General features: G+C 35.8%; 1 protein-coding gene across 2 annotated transcripts in view; it reads left to right on the top strand.

Annotated features, from left to right (window-relative positions):
- Positions 1-3,454: 3,454 nt before the first annotated feature.
- The window catches only part of coro2aa (coronin 2Aa), a 28,604-nt gene continuing 8,412 nt past the window's right edge, over positions 3,455-23,646 (top strand). The window contains exons 1-8 of one of the 2 annotated variants that reach the window (XM_084401658.1): positions 3,455-3,673; positions 14,154-14,354; positions 17,589-17,705; positions 17,809-17,958; positions 19,896-20,075; positions 20,596-20,712; positions 22,084-22,188; positions 22,294-22,390. In XM_084401658.1, the coding sequence (XP_084257784.1) occupies positions 3,659-3,673; positions 14,154-14,354; positions 17,589-17,705; positions 17,809-17,958; positions 19,896-20,075; positions 20,596-20,712; positions 22,084-22,188; positions 22,294-22,390 (982 nt within the window). In that variant the 5' untranslated portion in view covers positions 3,455-3,658. Of the gene's footprint in view, positions 3,674-11,629; positions 11,886-14,153; positions 14,355-17,588; positions 17,706-17,808; positions 17,959-19,895; positions 20,076-20,595; positions 20,713-22,083; positions 22,189-22,293; positions 22,391-23,646 lie in introns of those variants that run through there. The other variant, XM_084401659.1, reaches the window with a different exon arrangement.

Raw genomic sequence — 23,646 nt, 5'->3', positions numbered from 1 at the left:
CTTTGTTGTACCATGAAGATGTTCAGTCTGCATTTCTATACTGCTTGAGGGCTTGTGAGAGTGTCTTTATGATGGATGGATGGATGGAAGTATTCTGAAAGACATGTCCTCTCTGCTCAGGTGCGTTGTGAACTCTGTTTAACATCTCATTCAAATGGTCTATTTCCTGGTTTGCATTAGATCGCTTCCTGGTCAGATGGCTGTTAGGTTATTTTTTTCTGTGCCTGTCATTTTTCAGAATTGTTCAGTCATCCAGTCATATTTACAAATGATCAAAACACAAACCTGCGCTGTGTTGCATTGCCACCTTGTTTCCAATGTGTTGTTCATCAAAACACTGCTGAAGTCCCACTAAATGTTGGGATGTACACTTTCAGGTTCCTCTAAAACTGGAGAGATATTCTACAAAATTTGGTTTAGCCTTTGGTTAATTTATGGATAAACAAGACTCATTAGAATAAACTATATAAATACTTGTCTGTGATGTTTTGGCCTTAAACTTAGTTTTTAATTCAAGTTTTTGATTGGTGTGTCGTTACATATACAGCCATATTTGAGGATTCACGAGGATTTTTCTACTGCTAATACCCATAAATGCAATTATGCCATAAAGTGCACGGTCATGCTTGATTTCATTTGAACAGTTTGAGGAATTGTGCAACAATTAATTAGAAATTCTAATGGAAGGCATTTAATTATATTACCACTCACAATAGATATTTTTCTCCAAAGCAGCTTTACAGACGACAGTCCCTTAATATCTCCTGTGAATTTGCCAAAGGTAAAATTAAGAAAAAAAGAGCAGAAGTAAAAGAACAAAGATTGCACGTTTGCACACTGAAATCTGGAGAACGTTATCTTTTAGCCTTTTCATTCATCTCAATGACCCTTCAAAGACAATTGTGGGTCACTGGGGGAAAAATCCTTTAACATGATTAAACATATTCTATTTGTACACTACAATTCAAACATTTGGAATCGGATAATTTTGCGTTTTGGAAAGAAATGTATTGTTCTGTTCAAGGTAGCATTAAATTCTAAAAGTTAAAATGTGTAATAATGTAAAAATGTTAAATTAAAAATAACATTTTATATATATATATATATTTTATATATATAAAAATAACAAACTATTTTTATATTTTAAAAATGTTACCTGTGATGGCAAAGCCCTATTTTCAGAAAGCAGGCCTGTGAGAGAAGTGGGTGATCATTATGACAAGTAGGGTGAATACTGGTAAAGTGGGACACTTTCTGATAATTTACCTTCTGCATAATGTTTTATCCAAATATCTTAGCCCCTCATATGTGCTCTACTCTACTATACCGAATAAAAAAGAAAGAAACATTAAACACAGGATGGATGACTCTTCCTCAAACACACATGGACCCCAAACCACATTTTCCAGGTGCTACTGTCAAACTGGGACACTTCAAACACATTAAATTGTTATTCAAATGTAGGCCCAATGAATTAAATACACAATAACAATATAAACAACAACAAAAATAATAAAAATCACTTTTTTTTTAAGGAGGGGTGCAGGTACAGCAGATTCTTTCCACCCCTCCCTCCCTCGCCTGTCCACAATATTTTGTATTGGGCTTAGTTTATTTCATATAAATTAAAAAAATTGAAATCTTCATAAACATTTCTTCTTATTGGCTAATTGTATTCAACACAGGCTAAGTTTCATTCCTTTTTGTTGAAAAGTTTTTTGCAAAAATTGCAAATGTCCCAGCCATCCAAGTTTGTACCCTCCATCTTTCTTGTTTGTTTTTTTTTTTGGGGGGGGGGGGGGGGGGGGGGGGGGGGATTGGCATTGTTTTTTTTAATCAGTTTACAATCTTTGTTGAAATATCTAGCTAGCTAACTAAATGTATCAGGGGCATACAAAAAGGGAACTCAATTCCCCCATTAGAATGACTTAAATGGCTGTCCCAGTTTGCCAGTAATACCCTGTCCCAGTTTAACAATACGCTATTGGCAAACTGGGACAGTGTCAAAATCACATAAAAAACAAAAAAAAAAAATATTCATATGAATGTGATTGTTACAAATTCTGATTCACCATTACATCCTGTAACAAAATATATAACAATTACAATTCATGATCCATGAATGTTTTCATTTTTATAATCTTAACATTATTCACCTCAGAATGCTATGTCATTTTACTTTACCATCATGGTTCACTGTAAGGTTGTTGAATATGGTGTGCCACACCCCCGGAAGTGATGTCATAGCCACAGAATCTATATTTTTTTTATCACATACTTGCTTATGATGAGCTCAGTGTTGATTTTTAGTAATGGAATCATTTACATGTAAAGATAGAAATTAAGAAGCTTAACTGTCCCACTTTACCCATTGTCCCACTTTGCCAGTATTCACCCTATACCAAGTCTCTCGAGACCTGTTGCTCAAATGCACGTGCCTGTGACAATGTTTTTATGAATGAGTCCCATTTCCTCACTGAATAGGCTGTCAGTCTGTCATAGGCCTGGGACAATGTTCCTTGCTCTACTGAACATTTGAAAAACAGCGTTCATTTTGAATAGAAGTATTAGTTTATATAACTTTATACATTTCTTTATTGTGATTTCTCCTCAATTTAATTGAAATGATTTCAGCCCTTAGTTACAGATGTTAGGCTACTTGAAAATTAAAACACTTTCCCCACTGGATCATTCATTTATGTGTTTATTAGTTATTGTCAATGTGCATTTAAACATTTATCCCGCACATTTTATTTATTCATTTTATTTGTTTGTTCAAAATATATTTGGTCCACTTATGAATCACTGTGGGGTGGGGGGAGGGGACAGCGTTCTCAGACACAGGTTAGGCTATGTGGGTTATATCATCTCTCATCATCTCTCCACCCTTTCACTCCACCGCAGCGCCGCCCCACGCCCATAGACATCGAAAAAACGGGACGAGGGCTGAAAGAGACAAAAACAGTGTGAAAATAGGCGGGGCTTAGTGCGAGGAAGTCATTTCTAACTGGACAAGGACCAATTTGTCCAAAAATAAAATGTATTTTTTTAACTCTTAATCATATCTTTAAACTAAGTTGCTATTAAAGTTTGTCAGGAATATTTTTAATTAGGGGAAATTATTGTCCAGACAAACGTTGGAGTAACTCATCGTCAGTGATGTCACGTGGCATATGTTACTTTTCACTCCGCAGTAGACGTTGGACCAATCCTAGTCGTTCTCGATTACTTTTACTTAATCAATTTATTGAGATTCCTAACAGATATTTCCATTTGTTCCTCGGGTAACAGTCATTGGAATGTATAACATTTAAATGAGTATACACTGTAGTGTATAAATACATCCAATAAAACAAACAGCGTCTTGGGATTTGAATGGACCTCAATGGCGCGTCAGTCTGTCTGAGCGCCTAAGCGCCTCTTTAGGAGGACATGGTTGTGTCACACAGTGAACAGTGAACAGATGCCCGCTGATGCTCACACCTCACCTCAAACACTGCGGCATCGATGGACCGCTCATCCTATAATCTCTCACTCTCTCTCACACACTCTTTCTCTCTCTCTCTCTCTCTCTCTCTCTCTGACACATTTCTGCGAGAGAGTGTCTAAAAAGACGCGGATCTAGTGGCCGTGGGTGATACAGTTCTCTTCATACTGCATGACCATCACAAAGGTAAGAAAACTCATATTTGCACTTAGCTGTAGTTTTCTCTAGATTTTGTGTAAATGTTCTAGGCAGTGTCATTTGATTTTGTTTGACGGTAATAGTTAGAGTGACTTTAGGAGTGCTTAGAATACCACAATGATTTTGGTCAATATTATTACAACATTATTCTCCACTTGATTATTCTATCAACTGTATATAACTGTATAACGCTTTTAATATATTTTACAATGTTTTCTTGTAACCTTTATCTCATCCGTGTTCATTTTGAGAACACTTTAGTTAAAACAATTCCTTAGCTAACTGTACAGCAATACGTTTACAGTAGCCTATTTATTAATCTTTGCTAACGTTAGTTAATAAAATACAACTGTTCGTTGTTAGTTCATGCTAGCTCAGGTCCATTAAATAATATTAACAAAATAAACTTTTGATTTTAATAATATGCCTATTAGCAAATGTTGAAATCAACATTAAAGATGAATAAATGCTTCAGAATTAGTTTGATTGTTAGGTCATGTTAATTATCTAATGTCAACAAATTACCTTTATTTTATTGTGTTTATTATGTGTTTAGACTTTTCCACTATCCCTTCTCTTCTAGAGCTGAAGCTGAACTCACACTTTACATATGATGTATTTGTATATTGGAATTGCTTTCAATGCACATGAAAAAATGTTCACCAAAAATGAAAATTAGTCAACATTTACTCACCCTCTTGTCGTTCCAAACCTGTACGACTCTCGTTCTTCTGAAGAATGTCGGTAACCAAATAGTTTTGATGACCATTGGCTTCCATTGTATGCACAAATTTGTAACATTTTTTAATGATAAACAATGACAGAATTTTCAATTTTGGGTGAACTAAGTGTGCCATTTGTGTCAGAACCACAACCACATGTTTTGACATCCAAATTGTACTTTTCTTCAAAGAAGCAACCTGCAAATGTATTCTGTATATCCTTTTCAAAATACTAATATAAAAAACAAATCTCGGTCAGACAACCAATGTCTAGTTTGAATGGCCTTAAAGACTGTCTTTCACGTGTTTCGTGTAAATGGAGGAAATGGCATGGCTGGAGTGCTGAGACAAGAAAGACAGTTCATGAGGGTTGCCAGGTGTCAAAGTCCTGAGGGTGAGACATGTCAAAGGGAGGTGTGGTCGTGTTCAGACATGCCTCTGAGCCATGAGTGCTGCTGCATTCTGGGTCTTTACCTGGACACAGATTCACTCTGGCTCTTCTATCCATGATTTATTCTCACTCCTTCATGTCTTTTTTTAATGTTTTTTCATTATATTTCCAACAGTTCAGTGATAATTCACAGCATAGACTGAAAAGCTAGATTTTTTGATGGCTGATATTAAGCTGGTTGACAATAAACACTGAAGCAAACTATTTACTAGTATTAGTAGGCTATAGGGTAAGAAGAACGGTGCCAGTAAAAAGAAGTGAGTCTCTCTCACAAGGAATGGGTGCTGCATTGATGATGTATTTTTGTAGGCAAACCTGAAGTTAGAATCACCCTGGTTCCCTTGACAAAAACCCAGTGGGATTTTTCCACTGCACTTTTCATCATGATAATCTTCATAACTGAACGCTATTAAAATTAGAAATTTATACAGTTGGCAGAAGTGAAATCTAAATGCTATAAACGAACTACACCACTCTTTTAGGCTTTATTTAAAAAAACATTTCCCCTGAAAGTTGAAGTTAGAATAGTTTACAAGAACGCCATTATATACACATGTGAGGCTGTGAAATTGGACTAGTGAGTAGATGAGTTTACCTGTTTAACGTCCCAGATAACTTCCGTAGACCCATCTAGCTTCATGTTAGCAAATGTATTTTTCTAGACAAGTAAAAGCTTAAAAAAATGCACAAAAATATGTCATCCCTGCAGAACTCCATTGATGAACTAAACACAATTGTTGAAACAGCGAAACTGATCTTTTCTTTCATATTGTGATGTATACAATATGGTGTAATGTGGATTATCAAAAAACTAAAAATAAAGTAGGGTTTGGGACTAAATGATTGCTGAAGTCCAGCATACATCACCAGAGAGAAATCATAATGTTGTTGTTTGTTTCCATCCAGTCATGATATATTCAAAAAATGTGAAACAGATGAATCATTCACAAAAAGATCGATAAACATGCATTTAGATTTAAATCAAGATTTCATGCCGACTTTAAGACAGTTACTTTTACTTTTAACACACACCAAATATTTGGTGAGAACAAGGTTTTGATTAAAACCAATTCATTTCTGTGATTTTGTTTAGAAGACATCTAAGGGGGCATTTACACAATAACTATTCAACTAAAAAGGAAAACGTTTTATGCATTTTGATGTTTCATTTACATAAGGGCCTGAAAACGCTAACTTTTGAAAATGGGTTTCAAAGTGTACGTTGTTAAAATCGATACCGTTATCATCTTCGTTTAAACTACAAAAACATGAGTTTGTGAAAACGGTGAACTCTGCTGATATACCACATTAGCTCTGTCTTGACCCGACAGGGAATCCTCAGGGACTATCATTCTTTTTTTCCTTGCTTTTGGTAAAATTAGAAGCTTTCTGATGGAAATGCACACCCATCTATTGATTTAGTTGTTTTAGAATGGCTGTTCATCACACAGTTGTCGAATTGTTGAGAAAAGAAACAAGGCAACATGTGCATCAGTAATTGAACACTCTGAACAATTGAAATACAGTAATACTACTTTCTCTGTACAATTTGAATTGTGATCAGTACACAATTAATAAGCTAAATAAGTCATCTTTATTTTTCTTTATTTCATTGTTTACACAGTTGAATTAAGTGATCTCGGCCTCTGAAGAGTATATAATGTGCAGTAGTAAAATGTAGACACATGGTCCTCAACCATTAACACACAAACCTCAATGACAGTCAACAAACACCATAAAGAAAAAACAGCAACATAAATCAAGTCAGAATACAGCAAACCAATAATTCAATACTTAAATCATCCTGCAATGCATGCTAGGAGCTTACAAACCCTTAACAAATAAGCAATGTTGCTCAATATGAAATAACTCTTAGGCTATAGTTAGGACTAGATTCACAACCGTTAGCCTAACATTTTATGTACGATTAAAGTAAATGATGCTGATAAAATGAAAATGCATGCTGGATAATATGTGCAGCAAAACTCTGCCCTGTTTCTTTTATTATTAATATCACACTGCAGTTACTGTACCCACTTTGAAAACCATAAAGGACAGTTTCCGAACATCCTCTCTTCTTAAGTGGGTTATTGAATGGCATGGAATCTTCCTGACTTCACATCCCTCTGTAATGCTCAAGTCAATATACAGTGTGTGTGTGCAGCACTTCCCTTCTTTGTATTAGTCGATAAACATATTGATTCAGTTTCAGGTTTCATGAGCTCTTCTAAGTGTCATAGTGTTTGATGAGCAGATGGCTGTATTGTTTGCAATATTAGGCTATAGTTTCCCTAATTTAGGCAGGTGAACAGGTCATGAATGGATCATGATTTATATTAACAAATTGTATGTGGATCCATTATGTAGTGTCAACTGTCTGCTGTTTAATATATGGTACCATAATAATATAATACACCCTAATACATCACATAATAATTATAATATTCAGAAATTTCACAGAGTTCAGACTTATGCAGTTCAGCCATATCCTACTTTAATCATTTGTTTGGGGGGGAAAATTACAATTTTGTTCACTTTGTTGTAGTTATGTTTGACTTGGGTTTAAGAATCAGCAGTTGTAACAAAAATTGCTAGGTATACAGGCAAACTAAAGTTATTTGAAAGGGACCTTTACATTATGCTCTTAGCTTGTTTGAATCAGTCTGCTAACAGAGGAGAGCCACGTGGCACATTCACTCTCCACCCATATTGCAAGTGTCATTATAGAGTGAGATTTAGTTTGTAAGCCTCAAGACTTGCATTTGATGCACAGTTTTGATTTAACAAGCAACTGCAATTCACGTTGTGTAAGCCGAATAAATCACCCTATTTTGTTTCTCTGGGGGCTGGAGATGTTTTTATCCATAGATTTCTCTGTCAAAACCAGCTTGTTGAGCCTCACTAGCTAGTTTTTTTCTGTTAAGAGGGAAATTCAAATGCAAGCTTTGAAATTCAAATTGAGCATTCCCACTTTTATGGAAAAAAATAGCCATGTCCTTCATATTTAGTATATTGCCAATGCATTTTCATTTTTCCTTAACACATTGATTGACAAACTGCTGCTCACCTTAATGATTTCACCAAATCAACCAATGATTTAACAAATCCAAAGGTAGATCACATCCTACTAGTGCTAAATAGAGATTGAGTATTTGCTAAGCAAACCGTATGGAGACAGAGTGCATGGGGTGGACAGATGCAAAACATATACAAATTTGTTCTTACCTGGAAATTTTGTTTTGTTCGTCTCAATTTAGTGGTTTTCTTTATCTTAACTTAACTTATACTTAGCTCAAAGGCAATTTTGGTTGCAACCATATAGGCTCATTGGAAAAAATGCCTCTAGTCTACCTAAAACTTAAAAAACATACCTAAACAATTCGCTGCAGTTTCCAGCTGAAAGGATCTCTAGTTGTAAAACGGCAAAAACTTTTATTCCTTTTCAAACAAATTATGATAACAGGCAGATTACCAATTAATGAAGGCTTAATTTTGCACGGTTCCTTGCACAATACCGTGACCTCAAAACAACAATACCATAGTGCATGATTTTTTTATTCGAATAGATTTGACATTTGCATCACATAATCTTGCATGGTAGCTCACCTGGAACAGCGTTTCACTTGCAAAACAGAGAGCCGTAAATGACATCGTTGCTTCAGCAACTGCAATTTTATGTTTCATAAATGTTTTAGTTTTCCAATGAGCCTGGGTTGGTTTATGTAGCATCTTAATCTTAATACATTCATAAGCATTCACGATTGCTAGTAAAAAAAAAAAAGTCTAATAAATATTTCATAAATCTTACATTAAATCATATTTCATCTACATTGTATTTAATAATCATAACCTCTAAATGTTATTATTACATTTGTACTGCTGAGAAAAAGAAATTAAACGTCATTTTTGGATTTCAGGGTTTCAGTTATCAAACACTGTTAATAACTAACAAATACTGATCTTGTGCTGGTGCAATAAAGCTGCTGATTTATTCAGGACACACTCTCTGTCCTTATTCCAGATCAAACCTCACTCAAATACCTCCTTTGCAAGAGTGAAGAGTAAAGACAGGACCCTCTTGAAAAGCCCATAGCAGACATGTATCATCTCAAAACAGTCTTTATCAACATTTTAAGGATCAGTAACATAACAATAGTCAATGACCCGGATACTCCCAGACAATAATAAAGTCAGTGCCTTATCCACACAGTTAGGATTTAGTGAGGTCTTAATGGCCCAGAAACTGAAACCAGGTGTCGTATTGTCAAAATGCAGATCTCCCCATTCAAGATCAAATACCTTTTCGGCACTGAAAGATCTGCACCCGTCGAGCTTTTCCTGTGCTGTAGCTCGTCATCAGCATAATGTCTGTAATCTCTGGACATTAGTCAGCTCTTGAAGATGCATGTCAAGCTGCTCTATAATTGCTTGTATAACAGAGCCTGAACTCATCGCTAATGGTAGTTGTGAACACTTCTTTTTTTGTGCGATCGACATTCGCCTGCAGCAAGTCAGCAAAACGACGCAGTTAGCAGGTTTTTCAACGATTTCTGTCATCCTGTGGCACAGGACCTGTGCCTTGTAGGTGTTCAGTTCCACCTCCATCACTGTGCTAACTCACCTTTCAGGTGAAACTTGAACTCATTTGATAGAACTGATACTGCTCAAACTTCCGTCTGCTCTTTCAGACTAAACCTGACCTGTGGACTGGACTCTGTCCCCGCGCGTGTGTTTACACTCCTCATATTGAGTTGCATCCAGTAACTCTACCACTTTTACAACTCCAGTCCTCATTCTCTGTGTATTTGTTTTACCTTACTTGTTATTTGCAAAGCATAAACATATTTCTGCCGTGCCTCTGCTGTACTCATATAACGCGTGATAATGAAATGGGCAATCCTTGTTGTACGATTATGGCAGCTTTAGATTTTGTGTCTGCTCAGTTGAAATGTGTCACACAGCAGACAGATTCAGACTTAAATACCACAAAGAATGGGTGATATGTCAAATACTCATAATAGCCTATATTCTGCTGGAAATAAATAAATAAATAAACACCAATGCACATACCAAAGAATAGAGAAACTATTTATAGGTCCTTGAGCAAAAATAGAAAGGTAAATGTAGAAAAAAGTGATCACACTACAGATCCATGAAATAAATAATTGATTCAAATCTCACCAAATTGAGCAAAATTGTGAATATTGCAGTGATTTTAATCCTTCTAGCTGCCTCACTACTGACAAGCATAAGAGAGTGTTAAGACCAAGAAGCTTTTCTAATTTAAACTGTCATCAAAATGTTTGATTCATTTTCCTGAATCACTTTCTGTTTCCCTTTTTTCCCTCATTTCAATTCATAACTCTTATGCATCATCACTCAGATGTCCATTTTTCATATTAAAGGCAGGTTTTTTCTAAAAAAAAATCCAAATTTGGTCAAACTTTTCTTTATATACCAATACATAATTAAAATGTAAGTACTCTGAAAAAGAGAGTATAAAAATCGAGTGTCTGTAGTCCTCTCAGGGCTGCAGTAAACACAGCTACTTATTTCCATTTGGAACAAATGAAATGATTGGCTGGGTGACTGTCACTCTCCCTCGCTACCATGGCTACCACCCCTGCTGCTACAGGAGCTGCCCACATGCGCGCACCCGTTTGACTCGAGGAGGCAAAGGGGCACGGAAGCTAGGAAGAATCACAATTATGGCAGAGAAAGAGCAGTCAAAATTCCCAGTACATACAGTCAGCGAAGGCAAACAAGGCAAAAAAAAGGAACTAGTAAGGTAGAAAGGTAGGCTACTTGTCTCCGGAGTGTAATGTTAGTCCTCATCAGAGCCAACAGTGCTTTCATCGTGGAAGCTCTTACATGCAAAACACCGTATATGTTATGAATCTTACACGAAATTCACCTTCATCACAGTGTAACTGATGGTAATGGGAAAACGTGTATCAATGCAACCTGTTTTTAGCTTTGCCTTATGTTACTAGCTCGTTACCGAATCAAACTCAATATATTTTAAACTTTACCAGTATCGATATGCTAGCTTGATAGTGAGTGCTAACAGCCATGTTAGTTGTTTATATTCATAATGATAAAGTATTTTATTACATGTGATTCTGACATGATGTCACTACATGCACTGCGCTCCTCTCCGCTCGGCGCTGGCAAACGCGTCCTCCAGCTGAGCGGTCGGCATCGCGCGTTCATGTGTTTTGGGGGCGTGGCTTTGGAAGGAGCCCAGAAGGGAGGGGGTGGGAGTGAATGGAATAAGTAGCTGTGTTTATTGCAGCCCTGAGAGGACTACAGACACTCGATTTTTATACTCTCTTTTTCAGAGTAGGCCTACCTACATTTGAATTATGTATTGGTAAAGACAGTTTAAACAAATTTGGGGAAAAGTTTTTTAGAAAAATCCTGCCTACCCTGCCTTTAAGTAAATGTTTAATTGGAAATGTTGATACATTTAGCTGTGTATTAGTAAATTTTGTTATATTGGTGCATGTCAATTCAAATAAATAAATAAATCTGAATTTAAAAAACACTCCTTTCAAAGAAAATACATAATTGTCTATTTTTTTTTATTAATTATAAAAGTACTGAGACGTAATTAATTTTGCTTTATCGCCCTAGTGATTAATGTACAGGAAATCAGTGTGAGGAATGTGTCCCGTCTTTCCTTCACTCCTCCCCATTCCCTGTGCTTTCTGCTGTGAGGCGCCACCCATTTAGGGAGTGTATGATCGCACATGATCTCTTACCTGCTTCGCTCGCAAACACTGGACGTGCTGCTGGCATTCTGTCCATGTTTACTCAGGCTGCAGGGCAGAAGTTTGACTGTGTTTATGTTGATTTTCCTCCTTCTTTGTCGTCTTCTCTTTTTCTGCGATGCTTTACAAGAGATCTGAAATGGAATTATAACTCCTCCGGTGGAAGTGGCAAACAGGGATAATTTTCTCCACCTTTATTTCTGCACCTTCATCTCTCTTTTCTCTCAGGTCTTCGTGTGCTCAGCACAGACAGGGTGAGTAGTTGAAAATGAAAGGAATTTTGAAACACTTAAAATATGATTTTGCCTTCACTGACCCATATTAGTACATTCTAGTCCAGAGGGGTTTGGAGAGATGAAGGATATTATAATGTATAATATATATGCATTTATGATATTGATATTGATATAGTCACTACCGTTATTTATTTGTATTTTAACTCATTTTTGGTTGTAACACTATAATGATAACACATTAGTTAACATTATTTATTAGTTAATATGAATTAATAATGAACTGTGCTTAATTTCAACATTTATTAGTACATTATTAAAATTAAGAGTTGTATTTGTTAACATTAGTTAATGCACTGTGAACTATAACATGAACAAACAATGAACAGCTTTATTTTTTATTAACTGACGTTAACAAAGGTTAACAAATACAGTAACAAATGTATTGCTCATGGTTAGCTCATGTTAGTTTATACATTAACTAATGATAACAAATGAACCTTATTGTAAAGTGTTACCGATATAATTGACTAAAAGACACTCAAAGTCTCTTTTTCTCACTAAATGTGTCAATTAGCTACACACGAAAGAAAAGGAAAGAATATTTTTTAGAAAGAATACTTAAATGCCATGTTCCTTCTGTCTGGATGACATCTACCCTTAATGTTTTAGTTATTTTATTAATTGTGCTTTAAATGTATAGCCATGCTTTTTATATCTGTTAGCTACCACCACACCCACACGGCTAATCCATCATTCAGTTAATCATTACACCAGCCTTTGAAAGCTGAACAACTCAAACATATATAAATCCTGCCACAGAAGGATTTGCTCATATATTTAACAGTGTTGCAATACGTTATGTTCTCAACTTGATGTCAATATATTTTTGTATGGTTGTGTTTATATTGAGAGTACAATTCAGTGGATTCATTTTCGAGGCTGTCTCTAATAAACCAATACTTATGATGCAACTATTTTCCCCTTTTGGCCTGTATTGCCCAGATAAACCTTTTCTCCAGGATGTATTGCATTTAAAGGGACGCTTCATATTATGTTAATCTCAGGTGTGTCGTGTGTGTGAAAATATGTGTGCTTGTTTTGGCGTACAATAGTTAATTGTGAAATCACCTGTAGATTTTTAGTTACTTGTAGTTGCAGTTCTAGTCAGGCAGACTCACAATAGTCTTCTGTCGGAAGAACTTGTCTAGTGGGGTTTTTCTTCATTGTTTCCTGCAGAGGTGGATGATAACTAGGCCCACATGGAAATCTTTATGGGTAGCTGAGAGTATTATCAAGAAAATAAAATAATCAAACAGGGACAGATATGTTTTTTTTTTTTTTTTTTTTTTTTAATGTTCTGTGTTCTTTGATTAATTAATTAATTAATTAATGATATATATATATAAATTATACTTACACTACCGTTCAAAAGTTTGGGGTCAATAACATTTTTGTTTCAAATAAATTCTGTTGTTTTTGTTCATCAAAGAATCATGGGGAGGAAAAGTACCACAGTTTCCACCAAAATATCAAGCAGGACAAAATAATAAGAAATGTTACTTGCCAAAATAACAAATTAAAATAAATTCATTTTTTGCCATCATAATGGTGAAGAGCAGCATCTATCAGCAGGGTCTAATTGGGTGATGCTAGCCTATTCCCGCTTTACCGATTAGAATATCGCAGTAAAATATATATTATGAACTAAATGCTCCCAAGCACATTAAACAGCATCAAAGCGCCTGACACAGGATCTTAACCACTGAAAACTGACATACATTATTTTTTTGTCAAAGTTCTTCAATGCTTTGGACAACTTGGCTCATATACTTTTTTCTGTTGCCCTTTAGCCTCTATAATTTTTCTCAAATGCTCTGGTTTCCCAAGAAAGTGGATTTTTCCCCCTTCTGTACAGTGATGCCAGTGATTGAAATAACTAATCGAAATGGGTATTATTTCAGTTATCAATCTTCAGTTGTTTCAGCCCTGCTAACTTTTATGTTTGTGTTCTGTTAGTGACTCATATCATAGTATTTCATGAGCTGTTCTTACTCCTCTGTTATGCATTTATGGTTCTAATTTTCATTAAATATTAAACTCACACAGAAAATTCGACCTTTCTGAACTTTCAGCCTTCATGGGAGTCTCTTCTAGATGTTTTAAGGTTAAAAATTATAATTGTGTTTTTCTCTCTCCCTGTTTATGTCTTTTCCAAACCTTGTGACATTGGCAGTAATGTCAAATATTTATCCCGGTTATTTGACAAATTCTTCTGTTTCACTCTAGATGACATGGCGTCCTCAGTACCGTAGTTCCAAGTATCGCCACGTGTTTGGGAAGCCGGCCACAAAGGAGAATTGCTATGATGGCGTCCCCATCACCCGGAGTGTTCACGACAACCACCTCTGTGCCGCCAACCCTCGCTTTATCGCAGTCATCACCGAATGTGCGGGGGGCGGATCATTCCTGGTGCTGTCCATCCATCATGTGAGTGAAACATGCTCATATCTGTGACTAGCACACTTAATACTCTTTAAACTAGTGTAACATTCTTTTAAGCAGAACCTGGCGAGTTACAGAAGTTGGTGTCTTCACTCTTTCTTCAAGGCAACCAAAGACCTTTTTTACATATTTATTTGCTTCTGATATTTTACATTGTCTCTCTTTACACACACACACACACACACACACACACAAACACACACGTTGTGTTTAACCCTAACCCTAATTACAACCTTCACAGAAAACTTTCTGCATTACATTTTCAAAAAACATCACTTATAAGCTGTTTACCAAAACATTTCCCCAAAAGAACAAGGATTTCCGATAGTGCCATCTTTGTGGGGACATTTTGTCCCCATAGTGTACCAGGACCACACACACACACACACACACACTCATGCATGCTTACCTGTTCTGACACACTTTAGACTTCTGTTATTTTATTGGTCTGTTGACTGTCTCATGTTTAGTCAGGAATTATCTCATGTCTCAGGAATGGCACAGGTTACATGAAAGCCTGGAGGCATCTTTCTGTATTGTCTGTCCCCCTCCAACCCCCCCCCCCCCCCCCCCCCCCAACACCATACGTTGACTAAAAAGTAGTATTCATTTAATGCTAATTTAAGTATACAATAAAATGTGCTTTAGTAGGAAACAACATATCAAATGGTTTGATCACACATTTCAAGTTAATGCAGGTTTGAACATTTCAACATTTTAGCATCTGTGCCCAGATGAATCAGTTTAGATATGAATAGTGATAAAGTCAAGTTTCGTCACTCGTTAGCTGAGTCATTTGCATTACGTACTTGTTTTTTGACTACTGAAGGATTTTCTCTTTGTTGAGACTTGTATCTTTTGTAACACATTTCTGTGCTGTGATTCTTGGTAACAACTTTGTTTTACTACGTTGGAAACAAATCCTATTCACGTATCGGTATCTTGTTTTCTGGTAAAATATCTAAATATCCATAAAAATGGAACTGAAAAGCAACATTGCATATATAGACTTGTTTTTGGAGAATGTTGAATGTATAATTGAATATAAGTACTCACTTCAGTTGTTTTAACACAAATTTAGTGAGATGTATCCTTAAAACAAGCTAAACAAGACCAAATTGTTGTATTCAAGATACACTATAGAAGTTTGGGGTCAGAGAGAAGTCTCTCCTGCTCACCAAGGCTGCATTTCTTTGGTTAAAAATACAGTAAAAATAGTAATATTGTGAAATATTATTACAATTTAAAACCATTTTCTATTTTAATATATTTTAAAGTGTCATTTATTCCTGTGATGGTAAAGTTGAATTTTCAGCATTACTACTCCAGTCTTCAGTGTCACATGATCCTTCAGAAATCATTTTAATATGTTGAGTAGTTGGTCGTCAAGAAACATTTCTCATTATTATGAATGTTTGATATACAAATGAAAGTGCTTAGTGACACGTAGTGGCTGTAATGAAGACGTGCAAACAAAAACAGCCTTTATTTAATCCACAATCTAAAACTAAGGACATCAAAACTCAAACTAAAACACAGGGCATAAATACATAAGGGTAATCAAACTGAACAGAAACGGGACTAATTAGCATTCAAGGAAATTAACTAGGAAGTCAGACAGGCAAAACAGGAACAGAACACAGTGAATCGAAACCAAAACTGAACATACATGTTACACCTAGTATAATTGTGAAAATAGTGATAGATTAGTCAGGATTCTTTGACAAATCTAAAAGATCAAAAGTACAGCTTATAAATGAAATACAACATTAACATTGTCTTTACAATTAGCATTAGCATTTTTGGATCAATTTAATGTCGCCTTGCTGATTACAGTTTTTCTCGCTTGTTTACACACATTTTCTGAAAGCATGCCTCATATTCTCAGAACTCTACACACAAATCAAAAAACACACACACAATGGGCAAAACCCCTCAATTCTCCTGCAAAATTAAACTTTACATTCAAAACAATGTTATTTCTTCTCAAAATGGTATTTTGTTTTCAAATGACACACACAAGCCATCATATGAATAGACATTTATAAGAACCAGTTGAACACTGATGTGCTCAATGTAAAACACAATGATGAATGGAAAACACTTCTTCTCCATTCATCATAATGACTTAGGCCTTTTTTGTGTGTTGTAAAATATTTGAGAATATTGTTTTTATACTCAGAACACACAAATACACGGTAACAAATATATTTTATTTTTCCCACAAAAACATTGTACACAGTGTACATTCCAACCAACACAAAGTTGTACATACAGTGGTCTACATACAAAACAACAGAAGAATTGACTGTATACAGTTACAGTAAAAAAAAATCCAGTGTTGGCATCCATTGCTCCATTGAAGAGCTGACCTGTTGCCCTTTTATGCTAAAGCTCTGATTGCTAATTGTAAAACTGTGTGACGGGTGTTTGCCCATGTGATGAGTCAGTGTGCATATTTGAATGGCAATGTGTTCCTTGTGAAAACAAGAGATTTTCTGCATGAAAATTGTGCCAAAAGCAGAGAATTGTGTGTAGTGTTTTGAAAAAGGTGTGTTTTAGATCTGCAATTTGAGTGTAAAGCAGGAATTGTGCTTGTAGTTTAGCAGAATTGGCTCAGGGGGTTGGTGAATGAGTTACATGTTGTGGTCATTGTGTCTCAAGTACCAGTATTTGTGTGTAAACAATTGAGAAAAACTGTAAAAGTATTAATTTCTTTAAAAAAAATCTTACGGACCCCAAACTTTTGAACAGTAGTGTACATCCGTCCTTCGGATGAGACGTTAAACCGAGGTCCTGACTCTCTGTGGTCATTAAAAATCCCTGGATGTCCTTTGGAAAAAGAGTAGGGGTTTAACCCCGGCATCCTGGCCAAATTTGCCCATTGGCCTCTGTCCATCATGGCCTCCTAATCATCCCCATATAAACTGATTGGCTTCATCTCTCTGTCTCCTCTCCACCAGTAAGCTGGTGTGTGGTGGGCGTTCTGGCGCAGTATGGCTGCCGTCGCATCATCCAGGTGGATGCTGCACATTGGTGGTGGTTGAGGAGATTCCCCCTTCCATGTAAAGCTCTTTGAGTACCCAGAAAAGCACTATAAATGTAACAAATTATTATTATTATTATTACATAACAGGTCCATGCTAAACATCCCAAAAACAGTGGTTGTGTATTTATGTGTATATGCATAAATAACGGTGTATCTTTGTGCCTTCTCAGACTGGCAAAGTTGACCCTCATCATCCAAAGGTTTCTGGTCATAGAGGCAATGTACTTGACATCAAATGGAATCCCTTTGATGACTTCTGCATAGCATCTTGTTCAGAGGACGCCACAGTAAGTGTGAATCACCTCAGATTCAGACTGGTGCATGTTCACGTTTTACTCCTCGTGTTCACATTTTTACAGCTTATCGTGTGTGCACATGTTTGTTGTTTAGGTAAAGATTTGGGATATTCCTGAACATGGTGTTCTGAAGAACATCACAGTGCCTTGGAAGGAGCTGCAGGGTCATTCACGACGAGTCGGCCTGATCGAGTGGCATCCAACTGCCAACAACATCATTTTCAGTACCGCCTATGACTACCAGGTAATTAAACTATACATACAGTTTGTCGTGGAATGAAGAGAGACGAGATTTCAGTGAATTTTCCTCTCAGGAAGACATTTAAAATATTCACAGTGATCGGAAGCTCTTTGCACACATCATCACACGTGTTTCCACATTTGTTGCTTGCAGTTTCCCAATCTTTTAATCTTAAACACTTCCCTTCCAGTTCCAAGGCCAAAATAATTGTATTCTTTGAATGTGTGAATGAAATAAATAAAATATTTTAATTATTTTTGTGGATAAAATAGTGTAGTTATTTACTTAAATATGTTTTAAAAATGAAGGAAAAGAAAAAGGTCATTTAAAATTTCTTTCCATAAGTGCAACTCTCCAAAAGAGCAGATGATAAAGCATAAATACATAACTAAAACTTAAATCAAACAAAAACAGGGATATACCATTACATTTTGGGGTAAAAGTTGCAATATTTGGAATATCACATATATCTTATAGTATTGTATGAATTAAACTAAGTGTTATAATAGTAAACCAGCAGCTGAGTTTTTGGTATATATAATTTATAGCCTGAAAGAGACCCAAAAGTCTGCAGTGACCTTGATAACACTGGAAGAGAGGCTTAGGGATCTCCTAAATAAATAATTATACAGCTATTAGTTGGACAAGCAGCGTTCCAAAAATTATATAGTATAGCAGCAGTGAAAAAAAAAACCAGTTCTGTGATCTGATTTAGATTCAGTTCAATCTCCCAGTTTTGCTTGTGGCTTATTTTATAAACATGTAATTACAGTTAAAACACTGTAGTCAAATCCAAACTTTCTAAGAACTTTGAAAAAAAAAAATAGCCCCAATTTTTCTGCATAAAAAGCCTAAACTCAGCAATTGAATTCAACATAACTGTATTAGCATATGAATGTGCCTCATAATATGTAATGTACGCATCACGTCTTTCACAGTCGGATATTGATGCCCCTTTTACAGCCCCCTGTAATAAAAATCAGAATAACCAAAAACGTTGCCAAACCCTGGTGTCGACAAATATTGAAAATGTTAATTGATTCCATTTTGAGCTTCTAAAAACCTGAAGCTATTGCATTTGAAGTCTTTATGTCCGGATTGTTTTTATTCCTCATTACATTTCTTGAATGCTCATAGCCAGTCTGATACAGTGTTTCTGATTGTGATTTCCTGTCAATTACATTGACACTGTGCATTTGCGAATTCCTCCTCCACCCCAACCCCCCATGAACAAAAGTGGCTTTAACCATCACTCTTTTTAAGAGTCTTCTGCCCTGTCCTCATTTTTTTCTGTTTGGGTTGTTTTTGTGCTGTCCCGAGGCAGTGAAGGTGGGTGTAGAGCAACAATCTTCACAATGCATAGGCTCTCACACAGTACCTCACATTCCATGCAACGTTTCCTTAAAGTAACTGCTGGACTCTTACCTGTAGAGAGTGTGTTGTGTGTTTAAAATTGGTTTCTTATGTTCACAGAGACTGCATTAATTTATATTGTGAAGAATTATTACAGTTTAAAATATCTTTAAACCAGCTATTTTAATATATTTAAAAATATGATATACTCCTGTGATCGATAAGCTAAATTTCAGAATCATTAATCCAGTCTTCAGTGTCACATGATCATTCAGAAATCCTTCTAATATGCTGAATTTCTTATTATTATCAATGTTGAAAAGAGTTGTGCTGCTTAAAATTTTTGTGGAAACCATGATGCATGTTTTAAAGGATTCTTTGATGAATAGAAAGTTCAAAAGAACAGCATTTATTTGAAGTAGAAATCTTTTACGTCTAACAATGTAAAAGTCTTTTCTGTCGCTTTTGATCAATTAAATGCATCCTTGATGAATACAATAAAACAAAATCGTACTGACTTTTGAATGGTAGTGTATTAAATGTCAACTTAATTTACTTAAAGTGTTTATTTGTGTGTTCATGTGTAGGTTTTGATGTGGAGGCTGGATGTTCCTGAACAGGTGATCAAGAACCCTGTGCGGTCCATCAGTGTGCATTCAGATGTGGTTCTGTCCATGTCCTTCAACACAGATGGCAGCAGACTCGCCACCTCATGCAAGGATAAGAAGATCCGAGTGATTGACCCGCGCACTGGCACCCTTTTACAGGTGTGTGTGGCCTTGAGTCTGATGTTCCTCTCTATCTGTCATGCACATGCTGTTTTTTATGCTCATATTACTAGCTGGAACCAATCATGAGTTTTGACTTCATATTTCCCCCATACAACTTTACCTAGTCCATCACTTATTCCTTCACTTAATTTTAATTATGAGCTGGGACACAGACAGCATACAGCATGTGGACTTGCACAGAAATGCACTTCCCCTTGTCTGCCCCTCTGACACCACACATCCAAAACTAACACCTTTAAAAAACCAATGCAGCCTGGTTGATCTGTAAGATCTGAGTCTTCCATTCACACTGTCATGTCTCCTCAAGTGACTCGGACGAACACAAGACTCACTCAATTCACTCAATTCACAACCAGGACATGGTTGATTGAATTTTGTGATGATTAAAATGTGTTAAAGTTTTGTTGTTTGTTTTTTTCAGTATATTTTTTTGAAAAAGAAAGAGAAAGGGAATGTGCATTTATTTTGAAATGTCATGTGTAATGTGTGATTTTAGGAGACTAACTGCAAGTTACACAGAGCCAGTAAAGTGCTATTTCTTGGAAACCTGAAAATGCTTCTCTCTACGGGCAATTCACGCTGGAACCATCGTCAGATTGCACTTTGGGATCAGGTAAGGCCTGCTAAAAATAGACTCCTTAATTATTCCCATTTTCATATTTGTATAAAAACACACAGCATGTCTTCTTTTTATGGATTTTCATTTGTTAATTGAAATAAATCCTCGATCAGAGCAATTATGGCTACAGTGTATAAAATCAAATACAAAAGTAGCTTAAAATAATGCACAAGATATCATTACACAAAAATGCTCTTCTAAATTGCATTTGATTATAAAAAAATATACTTTCTGCTGTTTACTGGTCATGTTCAGTCTTTAGTGCTATTCTGGTTTTAGTTTATTTTCATTAAAAGAGTTTCCTATTAACTACACACAAACAAGGCCTAGAATGGAATAATGAAATATATCAAATTTTAGGTAACAGCTAAAAATATATATCCAGCAGCAATTAATAGGCCAAGCAAACCAATGCTAATGCAGTTGAACAGAATTGTTTTGCCATAGGCAGTTTTTTATTACCAAAAAAACATCTGAAATTATAATCAAACGATTTATTGATAACTGATAACTATTAAGTCCTATAAATCACAGCACAACTAATTATTAGTTGTTTTTTTTAATTACGTTCTAAAACAAAATAACAAATGTGACACCCAATAGCACACTGATAGAGATAAACTGAAATATTTATATAATCAATCTATATTCACAAAAATAGATGTAAGACAAGTTTGAAAAAGTAAATTTTCAACAAAATTCTAAATGGCAGAACATTTAGCTGAAACCCATGGGTGCAATAAACTGAGCATAAAGAAAGTCTGCATTTATTTGTTCAAAAATACAGTAAAATCATAAATGTTATAAAATATTATTACAATTTAAAATAGTTTTTAGTTTTAGAATGGGTCAAAAGAACAGCGTTTATTTAAAAAATATTTTCTTTGTAATGATGTACAAAGTTTTGCTGTCATGTTTGATCAATTTAGGCCTTTTTTAACTGTTAGTGGCACTAGAGTATTTGAGATGAACTTTTCATTCCAAAAAAAGAGGAATTCACATTTTAAATATCTGGGGCATTTTCCCCTCACTTCAGGTGTTGTTTTTAATAGGTTAAATCTGACTCTGGTTGGAATGGACTTATCATCTATATACTAGCTCCAGTTTGACAGGTCCATCCTCAACAGTCCATGACTCACTTTAAATTTCACAATCATGCTATCACAATCATTACCATGCTTTTCTGTCTACTTTCCTATGGGATGAGTTAAATATGGATCTAATGCAGAAACAGTTCTAATTTTTGTATTTGTAATAACTTTATATGGGTATTTTTGATTCAGGGATTTGGTTTAAAGAAACCAATACTGTTTAGATTAGATGTGTCGAGTCCTAAACTTACATGTACATGCATGTGTTCTGCAGGAGGACCTCTCTCAGCCGTCTTATTCAGAGGACTTGGACGGCTCCTCTGGTGTCCTCTTCCCTTTTTATGACTCTGACACACACATGCTTTACATAGCTGGAAAAGTGAGTGCATATAACCTGGACTACCAGATTGGCAACTAGTGTTTTTGTGCTGTATTGATGGTAAAGGTTATTAATGGGATAACACAATCCTCCTTCAATCTTTAGGGTGATGGAAATATCAGATACTATGAGATCAGCCCGGAGAAGCCATATGTGCACTATTTGACTGAATACCGATCTCTTCTACCACAGAAGGGAATGGGTGAGTACTAAACATGCAAAGCCTACATGTGCACAAACGCAGACTTATGAAAATAATTCATTATTCCAACTCCATCTCTTGCACAAGTAGTCAAAACAGCAGTAACATAATTTGAATAGTATGGATGGTTTAAAAGCTGACGTTTTTTGCAATTTATGTCACTAATCAGGTTGGGTAAGTAAATACTTTAAATGCTTTAGGTGTCTGAAAAGCACTTAACATAACACTTGTACATACATATAGATTGGTTGAAGAATGTTCCGCTTAATCTGTATCACATGGCTACATACTGTAACATGCCTGTCTCGACTGAACAGACTTCATAATGTAACATGTTTAGAGACCCCCCAAAAGTATGCGAACACTTAAATGTATCAATGTTTTCTAAAGAACTGCATTAAAAAAACAAAATATTACATTAAAGAGAAGGCATAGGCACATTTTTGAAGCAAACTATTTCACAAAAAGGGCTTCTTACTCTGAAAAAATTACTGTTCGTTCTGATAAGTTTACATCTAAAAGATAATTCTGAGAATAACTCTAGCATCAACGATTTGCAGATTTTGATATTTTATTCTAATAAATTTTTTATTCTAAAAAAACAACTGTACTTTGCTCCTGTCTGCCTCGCTGCCTGCTGTGAGTGTGTTTGCCTCGGTGCTGTAAGCTCCGTCTTAGCCTCGTATTTCTTTGTTTTGAACCATCATTTACTACAATTTGTAGTTGTTTATACTAAATACAGCTTACCCAACATCTCAGATTGACATCGCTAGCATCCGTTACTACTAACACAACACGCTAATTCGCTACTGCTAGCCTGTTAACGCGCCACCCGTGCGCTCAGCTGTTTTATTTATTTATTTTTTCTCTCGCGCGCTCGCGCCTTTGAGTTCATAAAAGCTCAGGTAAGTAATAATCAGTCAACAAACACGGTGAGTAATGTCTTGTCCTGTTATTGTCACCTGCACTTCATGTCACATGTTTAGCATAGACTTCTCTGTTGGCAATGTAGGATTTATATGTGATAAATGTAAGGAGACAGTTAGGCTGACAGAGAAGATTTCAGAATTAGAGACACGCATCCAAACTTTAATTGAGGATAGTAAGAGTGCTAGAGCTTTAGATACTATTTTGGATGCGCCTAGCATAGTGAACTCTTTACATGATTCGGTTCCAGCTGAAGTAGTGCCTGAGCAGCCGGGCAAATGGGTGACAGTGAGGGATCGCTCTAGTCGCGGATCAAAAAACCACTCTTC

The sequence above is a fragment of the Rutilus rutilus genome (assembly GCF_951802725.1).
Source record: "Rutilus rutilus genome assembly, chromosome: 2".
In the NCBI taxonomy this organism is placed as follows: Eukaryota; Metazoa; Chordata; class Actinopteri; order Cypriniformes; family Leuciscidae; genus Rutilus; species Rutilus rutilus.
This window is presented reverse-complemented; position numbering and strand designations above follow the sequence as displayed.